Here is a 22,203-nt window from a genome sequence, read left to right as displayed (position 1 = left end):
TAGGTCATCTGTTAGCATTTTTTGCAGAATACACTGTCTTCATTTTTATCCCAAGCTTTGTAGGTTGAAGCATTTTTGACCTTCACGTGTGATATTGTTCCTGCAAATTTTATTTCATAGACACATAATATTAAGACAAGTCAGTTTCTTTTTTCCTATTCCCAATTCATTCTGAATGAATATAACTGGTCCCCATAATGTAACAACTTACCATATTGCTTTTTAGAATGAACTCCAAATGACTTATTTTGACATTTGACACAGCATTTGTGAGATCCTTCTCCCAGAAATACTTTTTTACTCATTTATTTATTTATTTTTAATTGCATTTTAAGCTTTGTGGTGACAGTGTGGCGATTCCTTAAGGACCTAGAAATAGAAACTCTTTTCTTTTTAAACTGAGTTTTGCAAGTGACCTCAGCAAACATCCAGAGTTAGTAATAATTGTGGCTGTTTCAAGAGAATCTGCCTTCCCTATATGGTACTCAGCTTCTCAAGGTCAAGTGATTGGGAGACATACTTCATGATCTGAGACTTTGTGAGGATCGAATATAATGTGATGCCCTCTTTTCTGGGATTAATTTTAGCAGGGGAAATTTTTGCCTTATATTTAGGCATATGTGGTACTTAGGAATAAACCGGCTGATTTTTTAAGTAGAACTTAAAATGCTCAATCTGTGATTGCACAACGTAACACAATGTTCTATAGCTATTTTGCTTACCAATTTATTAGCCAGCTGTAAAAAGTAAACACATTTTCATGAGGCATAGCATTGATCAATTTGAAGAAAAATAATCTTTTCTAAATTTTTAGGCTCTTACAGTCTGTAATATGAAGCAGCAGCATGTCATTTTGACAAGATGCCAGGAGTCTTTCAACGGGTTGTCTGGTAAAAAGCACTTAGGTACTGTGGCAATGACTGTTATCGAAATGTCTAGATGAGTAAAATGGTAGGAACTTGTTTGCTGATACAGAAACAGAGGCTGTTAAACTACCTGCAAATGATACAATACGGGGACTTAGTGCTTTTCATCTTCACATTATTTAATAATCTTAATCCCCTTTAACACTTCTTGGAAGTAGTTGGTATCCTGATTTTGTAGTTCAGGTGAAAAGAGGCTGTCAACCATGATATCTGAGCTGAAATTGAGGCTCAGAAATTTCTTGTTTCTACTTTTGTGCTAAAATTGCTTTCCTGAAATGAGCAGGATTGTTCAAGTTTGAGCAAGAGAACTCTCCCATATGAAGTTAGTTTAATTATTAGTCTAGTGGTTTAATCTAGTTCAGAAGCATTCCAGAGGGCTTGGTGCGCCCTTCTAAAATGCTGTTTTTGGTGTGTTGGTAATTACCAAGAAAATCACTAATGCTTTGAGCTTCTGGAACCTTGATTTCATTGCAAGAAAGTGACCTAGTAATCTCTACCTTCCTGCTGGCCATCAGCATCAACTACATTCAGAGACCCCTAAGTCAAGATTTCATTCCACAGATGTTGAACTCTGTGGTATGGACTCCTTTCAGTCTGGCAAGGCTAGTTGGTCCTCATTTATATTTTCCCAGCATTGTGTCTTGGACTTTGTTCCTTAGGAACCTCTCTTCTCCAGACCTACCCCACTTCACCTTTACATAGTCAGACATCACAGCAGGTTAAGATCTATCATTCTAGCCGGGCGCGGTGGCTCAAGCCTGTAATCCCAGCACTTTGGGAGGCTGAGGCGGGCGGATCACGAGGTCGAGAGATCGAGACCATCCTGGTCAACATGGTGAAACCCCGTCTCTACTAAAAATACAAAACATTAGCTGGGCATGGTGGTGCGTGCCTGTAATCCCAGCTACTAAGGAGGCTGAGGCAGGAGAATTGCTTGAACCCAGGAGGCGGAGGTTGCGGTGAGCCGAGATCGTGCCATTGCACTCCAGCCTGGGTAACAAGAGCGAAACTCCGTCTCAAAAAAAAAAAAAAGATCTATCATTCTAGGAAGCATCGCAGCATTAGCATTGCTTTGTAGTTTTAATGTGCTTTTGTTTCAGGATGGCACTTTTTAGTAATAAAGCTTTTCTGTTTCTAGTCCTGATTGAGTAGAAAAATGCAAATGACTAGGAATGACCTCACACAGTACTTTTAAACCTGGTATGTGTCCCTCCAGGTGGGTCTTTAAAAAGAAGAACCACTCTCCTAGATTTAGTTGAGACAGGTAATCTTCTTTCTCCTTCCCTCTGTTCTTTTGTTTCTGTTGTTAACATTACAATGCCAGACCCAAGAAGGGTGAGTGGTTGGCTCTGTGTATTTAGACCTGCTGAGCTTTAACCTTACCTAAATTGGAAAATCAGGCTTTCTGTTTTTCTCCTGTATTGACTTGCAAAATAAGCAAACTATTCTGACTTCCCAGTAAATGGCAATTAGAATACTTCCTTTAGAAATACATTTGCAACTGAAAAAAAGTAGAAAATGGTAAATGTTTTGAATTCCTAAAGTAAGAAATAGTTCAGCACAAATATAGTAAACAATGTAAACAAAGCCCCCCCACCCCAAATGCTAACATTTAGAGAGATTTAGTTATAGCACAGTGGATGTAGGTGATTGAAGTGAAGGCAGAATAATTAGTTGTCTTTGAAAGAGCTATTTGAATGTAGTGTAGCTAAGAAAACAAAGTCTACTACTTTCTAAAAAGAATATATGAGGATGTATTTCCCTTTCACTGCATAACTTCTGTTTTATTGCATAAACCCCTGGAGCATAAAAGTCAAATAAACTTATCATAGAAAAGAAAGTTGTATCTATTTATTTTTAAATATTAACTTTTCCATAGGAGCTGTCAGAGTGTTAATGGGAGGACAAATTATACTTCAGGAATGGAATGAAGCTTATCATTTAGCAGTAAATGGCAGCACAACTTATTAGGCCTAAAAGAAGATGCTTCATTAGGAAGCAGTAGAACCATCCGTGTCTCTTTTTGAGAACAAACCATGGTCAGTGAAGCAGTGACAGCTAGGATCCATCAAGCACTGTTGAAAAGTTTTCAAACTCTATAATCACAAATTAAGCATTGACTCTAGCATGGAAGGTCACTTAGGAATATGGACTCTGTCTGCTGTCTTCTAATCAAAGGCATTGGTTTTTTCCACTGCATTTGACAGTATTCAAATATATTTTTATCCATATATATAAATGTTGTATATATGTGTTCAACTATAATATGTGTATAAATGAATCATTGGAGCTATTGTTCATAAACTCAGAAAGCAAGTAATGATATATCAGTACATTCTTGTTTATTCTGCCAGTTAGCTCAAAGAAAGATTGACTTTTTTCAATTTTAAAAAGTAAAATACAATTTATATTTCAAAAAAAATCAAGTAATTCAGAAAAGTAAACGAAGAAAAGTCAAATTATCTCCCTACCCCTCACTGCTCCAGTCTCTTCAAAGGAGAGCCACTGCTTAAGGTTTTACTATATCCTTAAAAAAAGAAAAACTTTCTGCTCATCTTACTATTTCTCTTTCAAAAATTTTACCCATATCAGCATCAGAAAAGTACACATGTTTTCAACAGCAAACCCTGGGAATCAACCTAGGTGCCCATTAACAAGAGACTGGATAAGGAAAATGTGCAAACTACACACAGTGGAATACTACACAACCATAAAAAGAACTAAGTTATGTCCTAAATTATGGATGCAGCTGGAGGCCATCGTAAGCAAATCAATGCAAAAACAGAAAACCAAGTATCATGTTTTCACTTGTAAGTGGGAGCTAAACTTTAGATACACTTGGGCACAGAGATGGGAATGATAGGGACTCCCAACAGGAGGAAGGGAAAGAAGAAAGAAGGAAAGGGCTGAAAAACTTCCTGTCAGGTACTATGCTCAGTACTTAGCTGACGGGACTAATAGAAGCCCAGACTTCAACATCACGCAATATATCCTTGTAACAAACCTCTATATGTAACCCCAAATCTAAAATAGAAATTAAAGGAGAAAATTTTACATAAGAAAGTATGTGTGTTTTAACACAAATAGAATCTTTTCAACCACAATATATCTTTAAGTTCCTTCCTCATTTTAATTTATAGCTGTATACATTGTTTTGTTTATCTAACCAGTTTCCTGTTGATGAGTATTTATGTTTCTAGTTTGAAGATATTACAAGCAATGCCATGGTGATCATCCCTACGTATATTTTGACATACTTTTGTGAGTGTTTAGAAAGGATAAATACATAGCATTGAAGTTGTTAGGTCAAAGGGCATGTGCACTTTTTAGTGTTAATAGATTTTATCCAGTGTTATCAGTTTCTCCCATTTTTCCTTGGTAACATGTAAGTACTCATAAGACTAATTTGTCAATTTATCAGCTTTTAAAATTTGATATTTTTATGTGCTCATGCCCTGACTTGAAGGAAGCAGTTGTTTAGTCTACTTTGAGAACACATTGCCATTCTAGTTTTCTGATACCCAGGGACATGCTATAGTTTTACAACCAGCCTAGTGGCAGTTCTCACCCATCCATTTTTACTTGTATCTTGAGAGTGAAACTTGAACTTCTGTGAAAGCCTCTTCAGGGCTTTTTAAATTTTGACTCTTGACTCTCCTAAATCCACTGTTGCCAACAGCAGCCAAAGTGATCCATTTAAAATGTAAATCATATTAACTCACTCATTCAGCACACTCTTATTGACAGCTTACTCTGTGTTAGGCACTGTTCCAGCCTTTAAGAGCTGACTGTTTAAAGCCCAGTCCCTGCTCACAGTATATCGGGGTAGGACAGGTCAGCCATCAAGAAAACAAAATTATGGCCGGACACTGTGGCTTACGTCTGTAATCTCAGTATTTCAGGAGGCCAGGGCAATATCTCTTGATGCCAGGAGTTGAAGACCAGCCTAGGAAGCATAGTAAGATACCATCCCTACAAAAATAAATAAATAAAAGTTAGCAGGGCATGGTGATGCACATCTATAGTCCCAGCTACTTGGTCGACTGAGGCAGAAGAAACACTTGAATCCAAGAGTTTGAGGCTGCAGTGAGCTATGATTGCGCCACCACACTCAAGCCTGAGCAACAGAGTGAGACCCCGTGTCTTAAAAAAAAAAAAAAGAAAGGAATACACAAAATAAATATGACATCGTCTGATGCTACCATGAAGAAAAAGAAGCTGATTACAAAAATGAGCAAAGGACTTGAATAGATATTTTTCCAAAGAAAACATACAAATGGCCAACATGTATGTGAAAAAAGGATGTGCCGGGCGCGGTGGCTCACGCCTGTAATCCTAGCACTTTGGGAGGCCGAGGTGGGTGGATCACTTGAGGCCAGGAATTCAAGACCAGCCCGGCCATCATGGTGAAACCCTATCTTTTTTAAAAAAAAGAAAAAAAAATGCTCAGCATCACTAATCATCAGGGAAATGCAAATCAAAACTACAGCGAGATAGCACATCACACCTGTTAGGATAGCTATTATCAAAAAAACAAAATATAAGTATTGGTGAAGATGTGGATAAATTGAAATCCTTGGTGGTAGAAATGTAAAGTGGTATAGTCTCTGTGAAAAACAGTACGGAGTTTTCTGAAGAAGTTAAAATAGAACTACTGTATGATCCAGCAATATCACTTCCGGGTGGATATCCGTAAGAATAGAAATCTGAAGAATAAATATCTGAAGGAGATACCTGGACTGCCATGTTCATTGCAACATTATTACAATAACAAGCTATGAAACAACCCAAATGTCTGTCAACAAAGGAATGACTAAAGAAAATATGGTATATAATTAGCCTTAAAAAGGAAGGAAATCTTGCTTTTGCAATGACGTATATAAGCCTGGAAGACATTATATTAAGTGAAATAAGGCAGTCACAGAACTTCAAGTACTGCATGATTCTGTTCATATGAGATATCTAAGTGTATATTTCTTAATGTATGAGAGAGAGTGACAGAGTCTCTTCATAGATACACCAACAACAAAAATTGAAATACATAAATAAATAAAAATGTTGTGTTCTACTACTGATAGACTTTTATTCTCTCACTTGAAGGATTTTTAGGATTTTAAGGAGAGATTATCAAATATACCTCAAGGAGCCAGGTTTTGTATCTAATATATGTGAACATTTGAAAAACACTACAGGTCACATAATGTCCATAATTTCTGCTTAAAGGTTTATTAAACAAAAACTGGAAAAAAAAGAAATTTTAAAAATAATTTTAAATTTATTTTAGATTCAGGGGTACCTGTGCAGGTTTGTTCCATGGGTATATTACATGATGCTAGGGTTTGGGATTCAGTCACCCAGCTAGGGAGCATAGTACCCAACACTTAGTTTGAAAAAAAAGATGTGTTTTTTTGTTTGTTTGCTTTTTTTTTTTTTTTTTTTTTTAACAAAACTTCTTGTCCCTGTGCTTCAGATGACTGGTTGACTCATCTGTAGAAAGAGGATAATAATCACACCTATATTATAGGATCATTGTGTGGATTTACTAAAATAATGCATGTAAAGCTTATAGGGTGGAGGTTAGCTCATAGTACACGTGATGTGTTGTTACCATCTTTTGATTATTGAGTGTCAATTAAGGGATTCTTGCAGGAATACCTAGTTTATTCCGTATTACTCCAGTCCTGGGTAATTTCCAATGCTGTGTGGTCAACAACCTCTCCAGGCTGGGTCTTCTGCTTTGGACTTTAGAATAGCAAATTAAAAGGAGATGGCTTGAAAAATATTATTTTCATAAAACAATGCCCAGAGGAATTGAGTGTGCCAAAGGTGCTAGAAAAAAGGGATTCCTTAAAGTGTCAGCAGATGATTGATTTTTTAACCATTTTAAATTATTTCACCAAATGTATATTTTACTTTCTCCCTGGACTTTGTGATCTACATCAAGAAGAAAATCAAGACATTATCAGAGGGCACTGCTTGCATAATCACTGCACATTTTAAAAGAAACTTGTCAAGAGAAAGTTTCAGGAACAATCAGATTGAGCATCTCTTCAATAAGACATTCTGCCCATAAGATTTCTAGCCATTGGTAAAGCAGATTTTTTTTTTTTAGACAGCGTTCTGCTCTTGTTGCCCAGGTTGGAGTGCAGTAGTGCAATCTCAGCTCACTGCAACCTCCAACTCCCAGGTTCAAGCAATTCTGCCTCAGTCTCCCAAGTAGCTGGGATTATAGGCATGCGCCACTATGCCCAGCTAATTTTTGTATTTTTATTAGAGACGGGGTTTCACCATGTTGGCCAAGATGGTCTCAATCTCTTGACCCCATGATCCACCCGCCTCAGCCTCCCAGGATTACAGGCATGAGCTACCACACCTCGCCTGTAGAGCAGATTTTAACTGATCATCCAACTGAAAAAAACTAAAAATTATTATTTTGTAAAAGACTGTTCCCAGATACAAGTGAAGGAAGTAAGGAATATTTAAGCCTAAAAATAGATGAGGTAAGCAGAACCATAAAGCTCTTTTTTGCCTTGATGGCATATGCCAAACACTTGAATGTGAACAATAATTTTAGAAGTCTCGGGACAATCAGGTACTGCCCAAAGTGCTAAGTATCAAAAAACAAACAAATAAACAGGGCTAGGACTAAGGTGAAGCAAACAGGGCACTTAGGATGCAGTTTAAGAAGGTATCTACTCCCAGGTGTCAATGCCACATGCACACATTCCTGATAGCGCCTCCTGAAAGTTTCTACCATAGACATCACTCTTTTCTTATCCTATTCCCAGTCCTTAAGAAAATCCTCCTCCATGAAGTTGGCACCTCAAAGGGCTACACCCTCAGTGGAAGGGTAAAATAACAATGTTCCCTTCTACCCTAGGCTACAAGGAAAATTGCCTTGCCTCTCAGTGAAGGGAGAGAAGAGGTGGGTGTAGGGAAATAATCCCCTATGAATCAGAAACTTCAAGCTGCTCTCAAAGGGGTTGCAGGCTAAATTTATATATTTTAAGTGATATGAAAAACTTCAAGTTAGAAATTTATTTTTAAGTCATCTTGAGCTGGGCGCGATGGCTCAGGCCTGTAACCCCAGCGCTTTGGGAGGCCTAGGCGGGTGGATCACGAGGTCAGGAGTTTGAGACCAGCCTGACCAATATGGTGAAACCCCGTCTCTACTAAAAATACAAAAAATTAGCCAGGCATGGTGGTGCACACCTGTAATCCCAGCTACTCGGGTGGCTGAAGCAGGAGAACTGCTTGAACCCAGGAGGTGGAGGTTGTAGTGAGCAGGACAGTGCCACTGCACTCCAGCCTGGGCAACAGGGTGAGACCTTGTCTCAAGAATAAATAAATAAATTTAAAAACAAATAAAAAATAAATAAATAGTCTTGATAATACTCCCAGGCCTGAGGAAAGCAAACACAGGCTGGGTGTGGTGGCTCACACCTGTAATCCCAGCACTTTGGGAGGTCGAGGTGGTTGAATCACTTCAGGCTAGGAGTTTGAGACCATCTGGCCAGAAAAATTAGCTGGGATTGGTGGTTCACACCTGTAGTTCCAGCTACTAAGGAGGCGGAGCACAAGAATCACTTGAACCCGGAAGATGGAGGTTGTAGTGAGCTGAGACTGCACCACTGCACTCCAGCCTGAGCAACACAGTGAAACCCTGTCTCAAAAAAAAAACAAAAACAAAAAACAAAAAACAAACCACAGTTATCTCTAGAGGAACCTTCAACCCAGACTTCAAAGAGTTTTTGCAGATACTGGTATCAGGAAAATGAGCAGCTCACAATAAAAAAATACCCCAAGTCACACAAAGCAATCAGACACTTTAAGAAGAGGTAACAGAAAACAATAAGAAACATTTTTAAAATAAAGATTTAAAATTTCAAAATTATCAGAAATATAAAACAAATGTTTTATTTTTTAAAAGTAAAAGGTATAGAATATTTATAATGATTCAAATTTTAAATTCAACCAGCTTGGAATGCCAGGGAAGCATGGCAAAACCCTATCTCTACAAAAAATTTCAAAAATTAGCCAGGTGTAGTAGCACCTACCTGTAGTCTCTGCTCCTCAGGAGGCTGAGGTGGGAGGATCTCTCTTGAGTTCAAGTGGTTGAGGTTGCAGTGAGCCATGATCATACCACCGCACTTCAACCTGGGTGACAGAGTGAGACTCTCTCTCAAAAAAAAAAAAAAATTAAATTCAACAGATGGCTTTAACAACAGATTAAACATAGCCTACGAGAGCATTAGTCAATTGGAAGATAAATTATCCAGAATGCATTTCTGAGAGATTGAAGGCATACATGTATATTTAGGGTTCAAGAGGAAACACTTTCCCCTTCACCCTCTGAAGGTTGACTGAAAATGAACTGACAAAAGAGAAATTAATAGGAGAGAAAGACAAATTTATTTTAACATTCATAGCATGGAAGAATCACAGAAGAATGATTACTCAATGACCCAGTGGGGTACAGATGTATACATACCCTTCTTCATAGGGGAAGCAGGGATAAGAGGTATAGGAGTTAATGATTTTTAGGGGTATTAATGAACCCAGGGCTCAAACAATGCTAAGTAAATAATTATCTTTGGAAATTGAATGGGACCAGAGAACACACAACGTTTGGGACAGAAGTTGTCTGAGTTCTAGGTGTTGTGTTTAATATTCAGTCTCTTCCTTTGTCATACGGGTTTCAATCTTCTCTAGTTAATGAAATTTCAGGGAAAGGATTGAAGGCAATTATGTTACTCTTTGGGAGTCTGGTTTCTAGATGGATAAGAGAATAACTTCATGTCGTGCTTGGGAGAGACAGAGGATGAGAGAAGGTGGGAATGGGAGGAGGTCTTAGAGAGAGATCTTGGTTTTGAGGCTTATCTCTGAGGCCTTTCAATTTTCAAAGCACTCAGCATAGCAAAACAGCCATACTTTGGGGGTATCATTTTCTGGACTCCCAGCAGAGGAAAGCAAGAGATGGTCTAACAAATAGAAAACTGGAAGAAAAGGTGAGATGATGGCTAAAGATTTTCCAGAACTAATGAATGCTGTTGATAAGATTCATGAAGTACAAAAGGCTGGATGCAATGGCATGCACCTGTAATCCCAGCACTTTGGGAGCTCAGGAGTTCAAGACCAGCCTGGGCAACAAAGTGAGACCTCATCTTTACAAAACTTTTTTTTAAATTAGCTAGACATGGTGTCATGCACCTGTAGACCCAGCTACTTGGGAGACTGGGGTGGGAAGATCACTTGAGCCCAGGGGGTCAAGGCTGCAGTGAGCCATGATTGCACCACTGCACTCTAACCTAAGCAGTAGAGCAAGACCCTGTTTCGGGTCGTGGAGTGGGGAGTACAACAAATTGCATGTGTAGGATAAATAAAAATAATCCAGACTAGATACATCAGAGGCAAACTGCTAAATACCAGAGCTAAAGAGAAGCTTTTAAGTGGCCAGAGAAAAAAGGTCGATTTGCCTTCAAAGGGGCAGCGGTTGAACTGACACCTAACATAAGAATGGGAACAATGGAAACCAGAAGACAGTTGAATGGAGGTGTCTTCAGTATGAGGAGGAAAAAATCTTTTAATCTAGACTTGTATACCCTGTAAAAATTTCTTTCAAGAACAAGGGTAGGCCGGGGGCAGTGGCTTACATTGTAATCCAGCACTTTGGGAGGCCAAGGAGGGCAGATCACCTGAGGTCAGAAATTCAAGACCAGCCTGACCAATATGGAGAAATGCCCTCTCTACTAAAAATACAGAAATTGGCCAGCGTGGTGGTGCATGCCTGTAATCCCAGCTACTTGGGCAACTGAGGCAGAATTGCTTGAACCTGGGACGTGGAGGTTGCAGTGAGCTGAGCTTGGGCCACTGCACTCCAACCTGGGCAACAAGAGCAGAATACCGTCTAAAAAAAAAAATCTGCTTTACCAATGGCTAGAAATCTTGTGGACAGAACATCTATTGAAGAGACGCTCAATCTGGTTGTTGTTCCTGAAACTCTCTTGACAAGTTTCCTTTAAAATGTGCAATGATTATGCAAGCAGTGCCTTCTGATAATTTGTTTTTCTTCTTGATGTAGATTACAAAGTCCATGGAGAAAGTAAAAAGTTCTTTTTTCAAACCCTCTTCGGTACACTCTCCAAGCACCATTTCTCTACAACAGCAACCACTAGGGCTAACCAGTTTGCTGAGCTGGTATTCTCCTTGTGTTTCCCCACTCTATGTGCAACTCTTTTATTGCACAGAGTGGTGAAACACTCCTGGGCAACAAGAGTGAAACTCTGTCCCAAGAAAAAAAGGGTAAAGATGTTTTTTAGACTAGCAAAACTCAAAAAGTGTATTATCAGTAGAACTTTAATGAAGGAAATTCTAGAACGTGATCCCAAGTGGTTATGTGACAGGAATGAATAGCAAAGAAAGTAGTAAATGTTTAGTCTTGTTAAAAGAAAAACTTCAGCCGAATTAAGGGGGTTTACTTGAGTAACGAATGATTTGCAAATCAGGCAGCCCCCAGAATCACAGCAGATTCAGAGAGACTCTAGTGCAGCCACTTGGTGGAAGAAAATGTATAGACAAAAAAGGGAAGTGGCATACAGAAACTGGAAGTGAGGTACAGAACAGCTGGATTGGTTACAGCTCTGTATTTGCCCTATTTGAACACAGTTTGAACACTGAGCAGTATATGAGTGGTTGAAGTATGGCTGCTGGAGTTGGCCAAGACTTAGCTATTGTTACAGGTGCATACTCCTAGTTAGGTTTTCAGTCTTCCCTACCTATTAAGTTAGGTTGTAGTTCATCCACAAGGACTCAAATATAGAAGTATGAAGTCCTTCTCAGGCCATATTTAGTTCACGTTAACAGTCTAAATAACATTGCCTTGATTTAAATATACATATAATTTAAGCAATTTGAAATGCTTAACATTTTTAAAGCCAGAATTAAAGTGCGTATTGATAAAATGGGGATACTTTTAAGTAGTTTAAAGTACATGTATTGCACAGGAGGAAGGAAAAGAAAACAAAGACTACAGTAAGTTTAGTATGCACGTTAAAACCGTCAGAGTAAAGAGACTAGAAATAGACTTTGCATCTTCCAAACAGGTAATAAAGTAGAGGGAAGGGAGAAACGATGAGAGGAAAACACAAAAGGAAAGAATAATTGAAAAGGTGGGACATGTTTTACAGATTAGCTTTGTGAAGGTGATGTGACTAGCAGCTTCGGGACTAAAATTCCATGTAATAGCATTCCTCTGTGCCATATCTAGGGTTTTCAGTCCATCTCAGTGAAGAGCATTGTTGATGGCAAAGCAATGTACAATAGTAGAACAATAGAGAACTAGAACTGACACAAGCGGCATTTCCTGCAAGAAACACAGAGTTGTCAAGATGATTTTGTTAGAATTACAATGAAATTAAGGAGAAACCCATATCCCTAAAGTCCCTGGACTGAAGAAACCAAGTAATGGGCGTTCATATTTTATATTCTAATTGAAGTAATTTTCATTTTCACTGATATCAAGTCTTCAAATGTTGGCTGGCTTATTCGGTTTTAACACAGTGACACAATTGCATAGTAAGTCTTGGCACCATTGATATTTCTCAGCAACATGCTGAAACTCACCCTCCTCAAATCTCAGCCACGTAGGTGGGTTCTAACCATCCTTTCACTGGGCTGGAAAGGCACTGCCAAGCTGTGTATCTAAGGGTTAACTTGCTTGGGGGAAACCATGAGGAATGCTAAGGGATCAAGTCATGACATGCTGCCCATTGTTTGTAGCTCCGAGATCAAAATATATAATTATACATGCCAAATAAATTCTAAACCTGTAAGGTAGGAAAAGAGGGCTGGGTGGCTCTGACGACAGGTGCCAGAAGCATTGAATAACCTTCTCAGACAAGGTGCACCACTGTTGTCTTGAATGCTGCAGGGTCCCCAGTCTGGCATTTTCCCCCGTGCTAGACAATGTGCATTCACTGCTGGAGTCTCTGTTAAGCCTCCGTCTCCCAGACCTGCTGGCTCCTGGTGCCCGGCCCCGACACAGAGGTGCCTTTGTGAATGTAATTACCTTTCCCTGTATTAGAAATAGTCTGTTTAGAGCTGTGTTTGCAGGTACAGCTAGAATAAGCAGGAATTAGCATGTGAAAAGACCTGCCCTGGCCCTGACTTCTTTATCAGCACCATCCTTCAGGACTGTTTTTTCCCCCTTTGGATTGATTAGGCAGGTGATTTACCATCCAAGATGAAGAGTTTTAAAAGAAGAAAAAGAGATATTGGAAATTGTTGTGCATGTGTTACAGCGAGAGAGAGAGAAAAAGAGAGGTACAAATCCTGTTGTGTTATATCTATTGGCAACTTCATGCCAGGCAGAGCTGGCAAAATAAACTTGAGGGATGATCCTAGCAAGTTGAGAATTGATTAAAGCTTCCCTGGGCTTTCAGCAGTGTCCACATCAAAACGGCATGAGAAGCAAAATAAATGATTCTTTTGCCATGATGATTCTGCCACCAGAATCTCTAAGCCTGTCTAATTGGCCTATGTCAACTGTGGACTGTTAACTTGAAGTTAAGTGAGGCCTGCTCTTAAAGTAGCTTTTCTAGACCTTAAGTAGAATGATGGTGGAGAGACTTTAGCATGATATAGAATTGGAATGGAGGCAGAGTTGATAATTAACTACATCTAAGTTTTGATTCAAATTTATAACATAGGTCTACCCTGAGATGATTTTTGTTGTCCTTGTCTGGATATTAGTGTGCCTTTTATTTAAAAAGAAGAACCCCCCCAAACTTCTCATATTTAAAGTATTTAATGAATAGAAGAGATTAGAGGCTTGTATTTTGCATTTATTAATTTTCCCCAAGTGCTTATGGTATGTGCTGAGGAAATTCAGGGCCAATCTGGGAATGTTTAAGGGCTGAGCTGCTTAGAAAATGAGTAAAAAAAAAAAAAATACTCAAAGCAGGAAAACGTGGGGATTTTCTTATATGGCAAGAATGCTTAAAGATTTTTTTTTAAGTGGCACACCTTTGTAACTTATTAATGCTTAAATGGCCAAAGTAATATTTTTGTGTAACTGATGGAGGTCTAGGGCATGGAATGTTTCCCTTTGTTATAAAGTTGCCTGTTCAGAATGGCTGATCACTTAGTAAAAATTATACTTGGGACAAGTAGAATTCAAGTCAAACAGGTTTGTGTTTTGCTGTAGTACTGGAGAATGGGTGTTCACCACAAAGTGAAGGATTTATCAAAGAATCCTGGAGAGAAACATTTTCACCCTTGGAACTTTAAGTCTTTTTAACATCCTGCTTCCCTTTTCATTGTGCAAGAGCAACAGGTCAGGTATTGCCTAAGGCAGTCTTACAAATTGGCACCTGCCTTTATGCCTAAGACCTAAAGGAAATGGTGGGGAAAAGAAGGCCAGGGAAATAATAAGTCTGCGTCTTTCCTTGGGAATTGGGCTTTGATACCTGCGGTGCAAGAGAGGGAAGGACTGCCTCCTGACTCTACTGGGAGACGTATTTGCTGCAGGGAGACACCAGAGCAGGTGCCAGGAGAGGCAAGGAGACACAGCCCTCCAGGTGAACACATTTGTGTCCCTTAATGTTTGTAATGCAGTGGATATCTTACAAAGACTTTCACTCGTATTACTTCATTCCCAAAGTTTCAGTTGGCCCAGTCACCTAAAGAAGGTGGACTTTGGTATTTTTGTCAGCTGAGGAAGGTTCTGGTCTTGATTTCTACAGATGCTTATCACATGGCTGGGGTGACAGGATGATCATACCGGGTGAAAGTTCTTTTGCTTCCTTGACTTTTCCATTTCTTCCTTTTCCTCAGATAATCAGGCACCAAAGACTTCTTACATATCCTAACATTTGTTCTAGTCTCCATAAACACTTTGACATTTCTTGATTCCTGGAAAATGAAATACAACTTATTCCTAGGCATTTTTCCTTTAGTGTTGCATAAGGCAGTTCTACCCTTTCCTCAGGGTTTTACATAGAGAGATATTAAATTATTTGTATATTTTGTTTTTGATCACGCCATTTTTCTTCTCAGCCATGTAGGGTGTTCTCCAAATCTCCTGAAGAACATCTCACATCTCTTGTAGATGCCTCTGTAACACGGATACATGATTACTGTCATGATTTCAGGCAAGGAAGAAGGAGGAGGCTCTAAGAAGGTGGAACACTCATGGGTCCTTCTTCAGAAAACCCAGCTGATTCTTCATGTGCCTTTACTCTTGCTGTGTGTCAGGGATGTTTATAATTTCAGGTCATGTCTTCCCATGGCCTTCTGATCACAGTGAAGCCACATAGCATAAGACAGATTAATCTGTTTTTCCTTCTCCCCTCATCCCCTTTTTTTAACTTTAATGTCTTGTACAAAATTAGTGACTGTTTCCTCCCGTATTTTCTTATATCTCCAACATATATCTGTCTTTGAAAAGCTAAAAGTGTCCGGGTGTGGTGGCTCATGCCTGTAATCCTAGTACTTTGGGAGGCCGAGACCAGTGGATCACCTGAGGTCAGGAGTTTGAAACCAGCCTGCCCAACATGGCGAAACCCTGTCTCTACTAAAAATACAAAAAATTAGCCAGGCATGGTGGCGGGTGCCTGTAATCCCAGTTACTCGGGAGGCTGAGGCAGGAAATTTGCTGGAATCCAGGAGGCAGAGCTTACAGTGAGCCAAGATCTTGCCACTGCACTCCAGCCTGGGCAACAAGAGCGAAACTCCACCTCTAAAAATAAATAAATAAATAAAGCTAAAAGCTTGGTTTTAGTTTCTGATATATTTTTCCAAGAAATAAGTTAATGTTATTTTATTTATTTATTTTATTAATACGGAGTCTTACTCTGTTGTCCTGGCTGGAGTGCAGTGGAGCAATCCCAGCTCACTGCAACCTCCACCTCCTGGACTCAAGCGATTCTCCTGCCTTAGCCTCCCAAGTAGCTGTGATTACAGCCACCCATCACTGCACCCAGCTAATTTTTGTATTTTTAGTAGAGATGGGGTTTTACTATCGGGCTGGTCTTGAACTCCTGACTCAGGTGATCTGCCCACCTCGGCCTCCTCCTAGTGTTGAGCTTACAGGCAGGAGCCACACCACACCTGGCCACATTAATTTTCTTATAGAAATCTGACAACATATCCCAAAGCCTCTTATTGCTCTTTTTAGGTGTGATTTTTTTTTTTTTCCAGAATTAGCAAAGCAAAATCAGTGTCTTTAGTAACATGTCTTAGGCTCCACTGAAAGCCACAAATTTTGCCAAGTACTTTATAAATGAAATCAGACGATAGTTTCTGGTCCCTGGTTGTTTACACTCTGAAATAGAGAACACTGACATAGGCAGATGTGGCAGATGCAGGGGCAGGAAGAAGATTCAGAATAGTATTGAGAAAGGGTAGACAATATGGAGCGATGTAGAATCTACTTTTTGTCTATCTTCTAGTTAAAATATCCTCAGTGGAAAGGGTAGTATTTGGGGTTGAAATGAATGAAGAGGTAGTATTTAAGAGGTTAACGTTCCCAGCTTAACAGTCATCAAAGAAGATGCAGAGTGACAGGTGTACCTTGATTGATTAGATGAATGGGGCATTGAGTAGCTTTATGGGGAAAGCATCAGGCTGGTCAGGGAGAGGAAACTGGTAAAGTGAAGGCCTTACAAAACTTTGATAAGAGTGGGCATATTGGGCCTAATCTACATGACAGCCAGGACCAAAGAGTGCAGTTGTTATTTTGAAACAATGAATAGAAAGGAAACTTAGGCAAATTGGCTAAGAAAAAAGGTATTAGATCATAATACCAAAAATGCCCCCCCCAAAAAACCCCAAACAAACAAAAAACATACACTATGTATTTAAGAAGAAAAAGCATAACCCAGAACCACTCAAGCATGGTCTTATCTGTGGAATGGTCGTCAATATTTCTATTGATGGAAATGCTCCAATACATTTACAGTACTTGTAGAGGTTATCTCTGGCTGTTGAAAATTATGAGCAACTAAAAATTTTAATGCTCTTCTGTCGGTTCTATAATAAGCACTCGGTATCTTATAATAAGGAAAAAAATCTTAAAAGGGAAAATACCAGCAAAGAAAATGAGAGCACAGACTAAAACTTGGCTGTAAGGTGCAAACATTGGGAAATGTGGTTAAAGGTAAAAACTAATAGAGTATGAAGCAAAATTTGTGGGAAGAATTATACCAACCTAAAAAATTATTCCAAAGTGATTTTTTTTAGGAAGTCAGTAATACGGAGTTTTTGTTGTTGTTGTTGTTGTTGTTTTTTTTTTTTTTTTTTTTTGAGACAGAGTCTCGCTCTGTTGCCAGGCGCCAGGCTGGAGTGCAGAGTAGCGCAATCTCAGCTCACTGCAACCTCCGCCTCCTGGGTTCAAGCAATTCTCCTGCCTCAGCCTCCCGGGTCACTGGATATGGAGATTTTTTACTATACTGAGGGAGCCAAACATAAGATTTAAGCGATTGTCATTTGAGTTGATTATTTGATGTCTAAATTGAGTATCTTCTTGACTGAGTCTACATGTGGGTGAATAGCTAGCAACACTTACAAGAAGGCTTGGGGGCAAAAAGGGAAAAGGAAGGAAAAACAAAGTAAATGGTGATACTGTTACCCGTACACAACTGCCCGAATGATAACTTAAAAAAAAACTTATTTTAAGAAAAGGATTGGATATTAAACACAGATGTTAACATTAATACTGTACTTTTTCCCTTTGAAAGAGCCGGGAGAAGTGGAAAAACTCTTAGAGTCCTGAGTTTTGGACTTGTCTCTGGAACTACCTTCAGGGTGCCCTGTGAACAAGCCGAGGGCATTGCCCTCAGTAAATGTGCAATTGATAGATTACCTGTACAGGACATTAATTTGCACATGCCTAACATGAGTAGCTTGGGTGTGGTGGATATTGTCATCATTCTCTTGTTTGTTTTAATTTTTGTTGACACAGAGTCTCGCTCTGTCGCCAGGTTGGAGTGCAGTAGCGCAATCTCGGCTCACTGCAACCTCCAACTCCTAGTTCAAGTGATTCTCCTGGGAGTAGCTGGGATTACATGCACATGCCACCATGCCCAGCTAATTTTTGTATTTTTTAGTAGAGATGAGATTTCTCCTGACCTCATGATTTGCCGGCCTCGGCCTCCCAAAGTGCTGGGACTACAGATGTGAGCCACTGCGCCTGGCTGTGATTCTAAATTTAATTAAACATTTAACGGTTGGGAGTGGACAAGATACAGAAGCCTGAGCCGGTTGACAGTATATGAGGTAGATGGGTGCTTCTTTGCATACCTGTGTACACGGAGTGAACAGAGGCATGCTTATGCATCCATGGGTGAGTTGACTGAGAAAGAGTCAACATGACAGAATCCAGATTCCAAGCATTTGTTCTGGTTGGAAGGATGAGCCAAACCAGGATGCAACTTAATAGGATTAAATCTGATGTCCTGCCTGTGTTACTTGTGTAAGGCAGGACATCAGCTTAAGTTATAGTAGACTTGCATTAATAGTAATTCATATGAAAAGACTAAGGGTTTTACTACCCACAAGCTGAGTTTGAGTCAGGAGTGAGATGTGGGTGTCAGGAAAACAAAGGCTATAGTAACAGATACATAGTGTTAAAGAACTTTGACAGTTTGGAGCCATCAGTCAGAAATACCAAAGATCCAGCATTACTAGGCCTCAGTAAATGTCACTGGGTATGGCTAGATCTGTTGACTATGGATGGATTCATTGTTTTCTTTGGGGAATCTCTGTATTTGGTAGAAATTTTTAGTTATTAGAAATCTGTGAAAGAAATGGTATTAAATCATTGCTTGTTGAAAAGGGATGATTTCCTTCCCATTCAGCCTACCTAAAACACCATGTATGTGTTGTGGTTTTCATTATAATATGTCATATTTCTGGGCACTCATCAATTCATTGGGCCTCTGCAAGGCATTATATTGGCAACAGAAACTATTTGTTGAAGACTTTGCTGTAGGAACTGATTGTTCTACACACAGCTCTAAAATGTATCCAGATTATTGTGAATATTTCAAGGCTTTAGAGCAGCCATTTATCAATGTTTCATAAACCCTGGGTGGCAGGTAAGTAAGTATGTAAGTAAATTAGAAGGATCCATGAACCCCCTGAAAAGATATAATTTTTAATGTATGTGTAATTTCTCTCTGGGAAAGATTCCAAACAATACAAAAAGCAAACCCCTTTTCCCTCCACCTGTATAATTTGTCTACTTCCCAATATGTAAACAAAGACGCATCTTGACTGCTGTTACCCATCTTTGGTCAGACCAGAGAACAGATCTTTCTTGAAATGCCAGTGACTTGCCACCGGTAGGGATTTAAAAGGATGTCACAGGCAGAGTTCCAATAAGGTTTTAATTGAAGTTTTAGCATAGAATAAATGAGAACTACCACCCCATTTCCTCACAGCACACAACAAAACTAGTTTTTGTTATAAAAACAAAGTTTAGATTTATTACTTAGAGAATTTGGGTTATTTTTTTTCTGTTCCCCTTTCAAAGTGTGAGTACAAATTTGGTCTTCTCCAGGAATATTTTGTTCTGAGGTGAGTTCCAAAGAAGCTTGATCTCCTCAATGGGATATGTGTTTCATGTGGTTTTTCTTCCTTTGCAAATGTGCAGGGTGCCAAAGCATGCTTTCTGCGGGACATTCCTTTCTCGGCCATTTACTTTCCGTGCTATGCTCATGTGAAGGCTTCCTTTGCAAATGAAGATGGGCAGGTTAGCCCAGGAAGCCTGCTCTTAGCTGGTGCCATAGCTGGTGAGTGTCCCCCATGGAGTTCTGTTATTTCCCCAACCCTTGCTGCCCCCTTTCCCCAGCTGCATGCTACTACAGTGAAATTTTTTGCTGATAGTTCTGGACAGGGTGTATGTGAGTTGGCTAGAGATTGCTCTGAAAAGCTACTAAAAAAAAGGAAAAACATTAATCTTCATTCTGGCAGGTGAGATTATTAGACAAGCTTAATTTCTTAACTCTAGAAAAGGCTCATTAAATCTTGGCTTACTTTGTGGTACTGTGGAACTCCAATTCAAGTTCCAGATCATTTCATAACTCACTTTATAGCATAACAACGAAACTGTTTAGCCAGAAGTTTTTAAAGACTTGAATATGTGTGTCTTAAAGATGTCTAAACAAAATAGTACATAAAAGCATGTCAAGAACTTAAATAATAGAGAAAACAAATGTAGTAGAACCAGAAAAGACCTGAGTCAGAGATACCTGTTTCCTCCTTGTGTTATGGGTGGATGGTTGTAATTAAATCACAGATGGAAATAACTATCTTCTCTTTTTAGTGCTCCATTGAAAACATCGATAGAAAATACTTAGCCATGCGAGGGACCAGTTCATTCTTTGCTGTTCCCTCTTGTCCAGGGACCCCAAAAGCAGGAACAATCTGGATTAACTCTCCAAGTGGTCACATTTCATGTGTTAACAAACTCTAAGGTGGTCACAGGATGCCTGGATCCAAAGCTTTTTGATACCTGTGCTGCTCTCATCAGATATGTAACTGGAGTCTCCATGCTTTTCTCAAAGACAGCATGAGAACAACTCCCAGCTTTGGGAAGTTGTTTGCTGTTTTGTACACACCCCACTTACCCTGGCTACAGCTTGGGGAACCCTTGGACACAGGAACCTGTGTAGCTTCTCCTTAATTCTTAATCCCTTTTCTTCAAAGGCAGTGGTACTGGTATATGAGGCAGGGTTACTCTTTCCTGGCTTCTTGGAAACCCCAGTTATATTAACAGCAATGATACCACTGTATCTGCATCAAGAAATCATGATTTCAGGACTTGAGTATAAAATTCCCAATTTTAATTCTAGCTTGACTCATGGTGGCCTACATGTCATTTCTCATATATGTATAAATGAGAAAATGTTTTGAATCAAAGGGTTATAATTTATCTCAACTTATTTCCTTGAAATAAAGTAGGACCTAATGAGAATAACTAAGTACCACTTATTAGTGTGTGACCTTGGGCAGGTTACTTCACTTCTCATAAGCCTTGGTTTCCTCAGCGATAAATGGAGATCATAACTGTACCTACTACAGAGTGTGTGTGAGGCTCAAATGACAGCATCCTTGTGAAAGACTTGGCATAGTTCTTAGCATATAGTAAATCCTCGGTAAACATTAGCCAAGTATTATATTGAATCCAAAAGAATCCGTCTCTCAATCACTCCAAAAAATAAACTGTGAAATCAGAAGTTAAGTAGTAGAGCTCAGATCAAGGTCCAGGACTCTTTCCTAAGCCTCATTTTCCTTACACCGTAAAAATATCATTTTTAACTCTTCTTTTGGAGAAGACGGCTATCCAGAAATGATTTTTGTCTCTGGAGGGTAATCCATACTACCAGAGTTATAAAATGACTGGTGAGATTTCTTGTGTTTAAGGTACATTTTCTTCCTTTTCAAAATGATTTTGAAAGTAGTATCACTCATTGTAAAATATTTGGAAAGTACTAGAACAGGCAAATAACAAAAATATTATTTTTTACTACTCTAAGATAATCACTGTTTAACATTTTTGCTCATTTCCCCCCATTCAGGTTCGTCATAGAGCTGTGATCACACTTTGTGTAAACAGTTTTCACTTAGGGTTGGATCTTAAGCATTGTTACCTATCATAACAAAGCAGTTAATAACACGTGCTTGTGGGGTTGGACTACCCAAGTGCAAATCCAGTGTTTCCACTCTGTGTGAACTGTACACGCTTGTCAGTCCCTCTCTGCCATTTCTCCATCTGCATTTGGAGATAAGAATAGCCTTACCTTACAGGATTATTCTGAGGATTAAGTGATTTAATAGATGTAAAGATCTAAAATAGTGCCTGCTATATAGTAAGTATTCAATAATAATAGTAATTTTATTACATATTATTGAAAGCTTTCCAAATATAGTTTCTAATTGCTGTAGCTTATCTATTTCTCAATTTTAGATATTTTAATTTTTTTCCAAAAAATTTTAAATAGCTGGTAGTATGCTTAAAGGCTTTTCCCTTACTTTGAATTTTTTTTTTTTTTTAAGAGAAATAGATTATTTGAAGTGAGTTTGCTGGTTAAAAAAAAAATATATATATATGGTTGTTTTTCAGCCATTGCCCCATTATTCTTAAGAGTTTGGGCCGGGTGCAGTGGCTCAAGCCTGTAATCCCAGCACTTTGGGAGGCCGAGGCGGGTAGATCACGAGGTGAAGAGATCGAGACCATCCTGGTCAACATGGTTAAACCCCGTCTCTACTAAAAACA

General features: G+C 39.1%; 1 protein-coding gene across 2 annotated transcripts in view; it reads left to right on the top strand.

Annotated features, from left to right (window-relative positions):
• The window catches only part of SLC25A13 (solute carrier family 25 member 13), a 203,157-nt gene that overhangs the window by 171,974 nt on the left and 8,980 nt on the right, over positions 1-22,203 (top strand). For both annotated transcript variants that reach the window (XM_010345554.3, XM_010345546.3), the window contains one exon: positions 19,579-19,717. In XM_010345554.3, the coding sequence (XP_010343856.1) occupies positions 19,579-19,717 (139 nt within the window). The remainder of the gene's footprint in view (positions 1-19,578; positions 19,718-22,203) is intronic.

Source organism: Saimiri boliviensis, chromosome 10 (assembly GCF_048565385.1).
Source record: "Saimiri boliviensis isolate mSaiBol1 chromosome 10, mSaiBol1.pri, whole genome shotgun sequence".
In the NCBI taxonomy this organism is placed as follows: domain Eukaryota; kingdom Metazoa; phylum Chordata; class Mammalia; order Primates; family Cebidae; genus Saimiri; species Saimiri boliviensis.
Note: the sequence above shows the minus strand (reverse complement) of the source record. Positions and strands in the feature narration are given on the sequence as shown.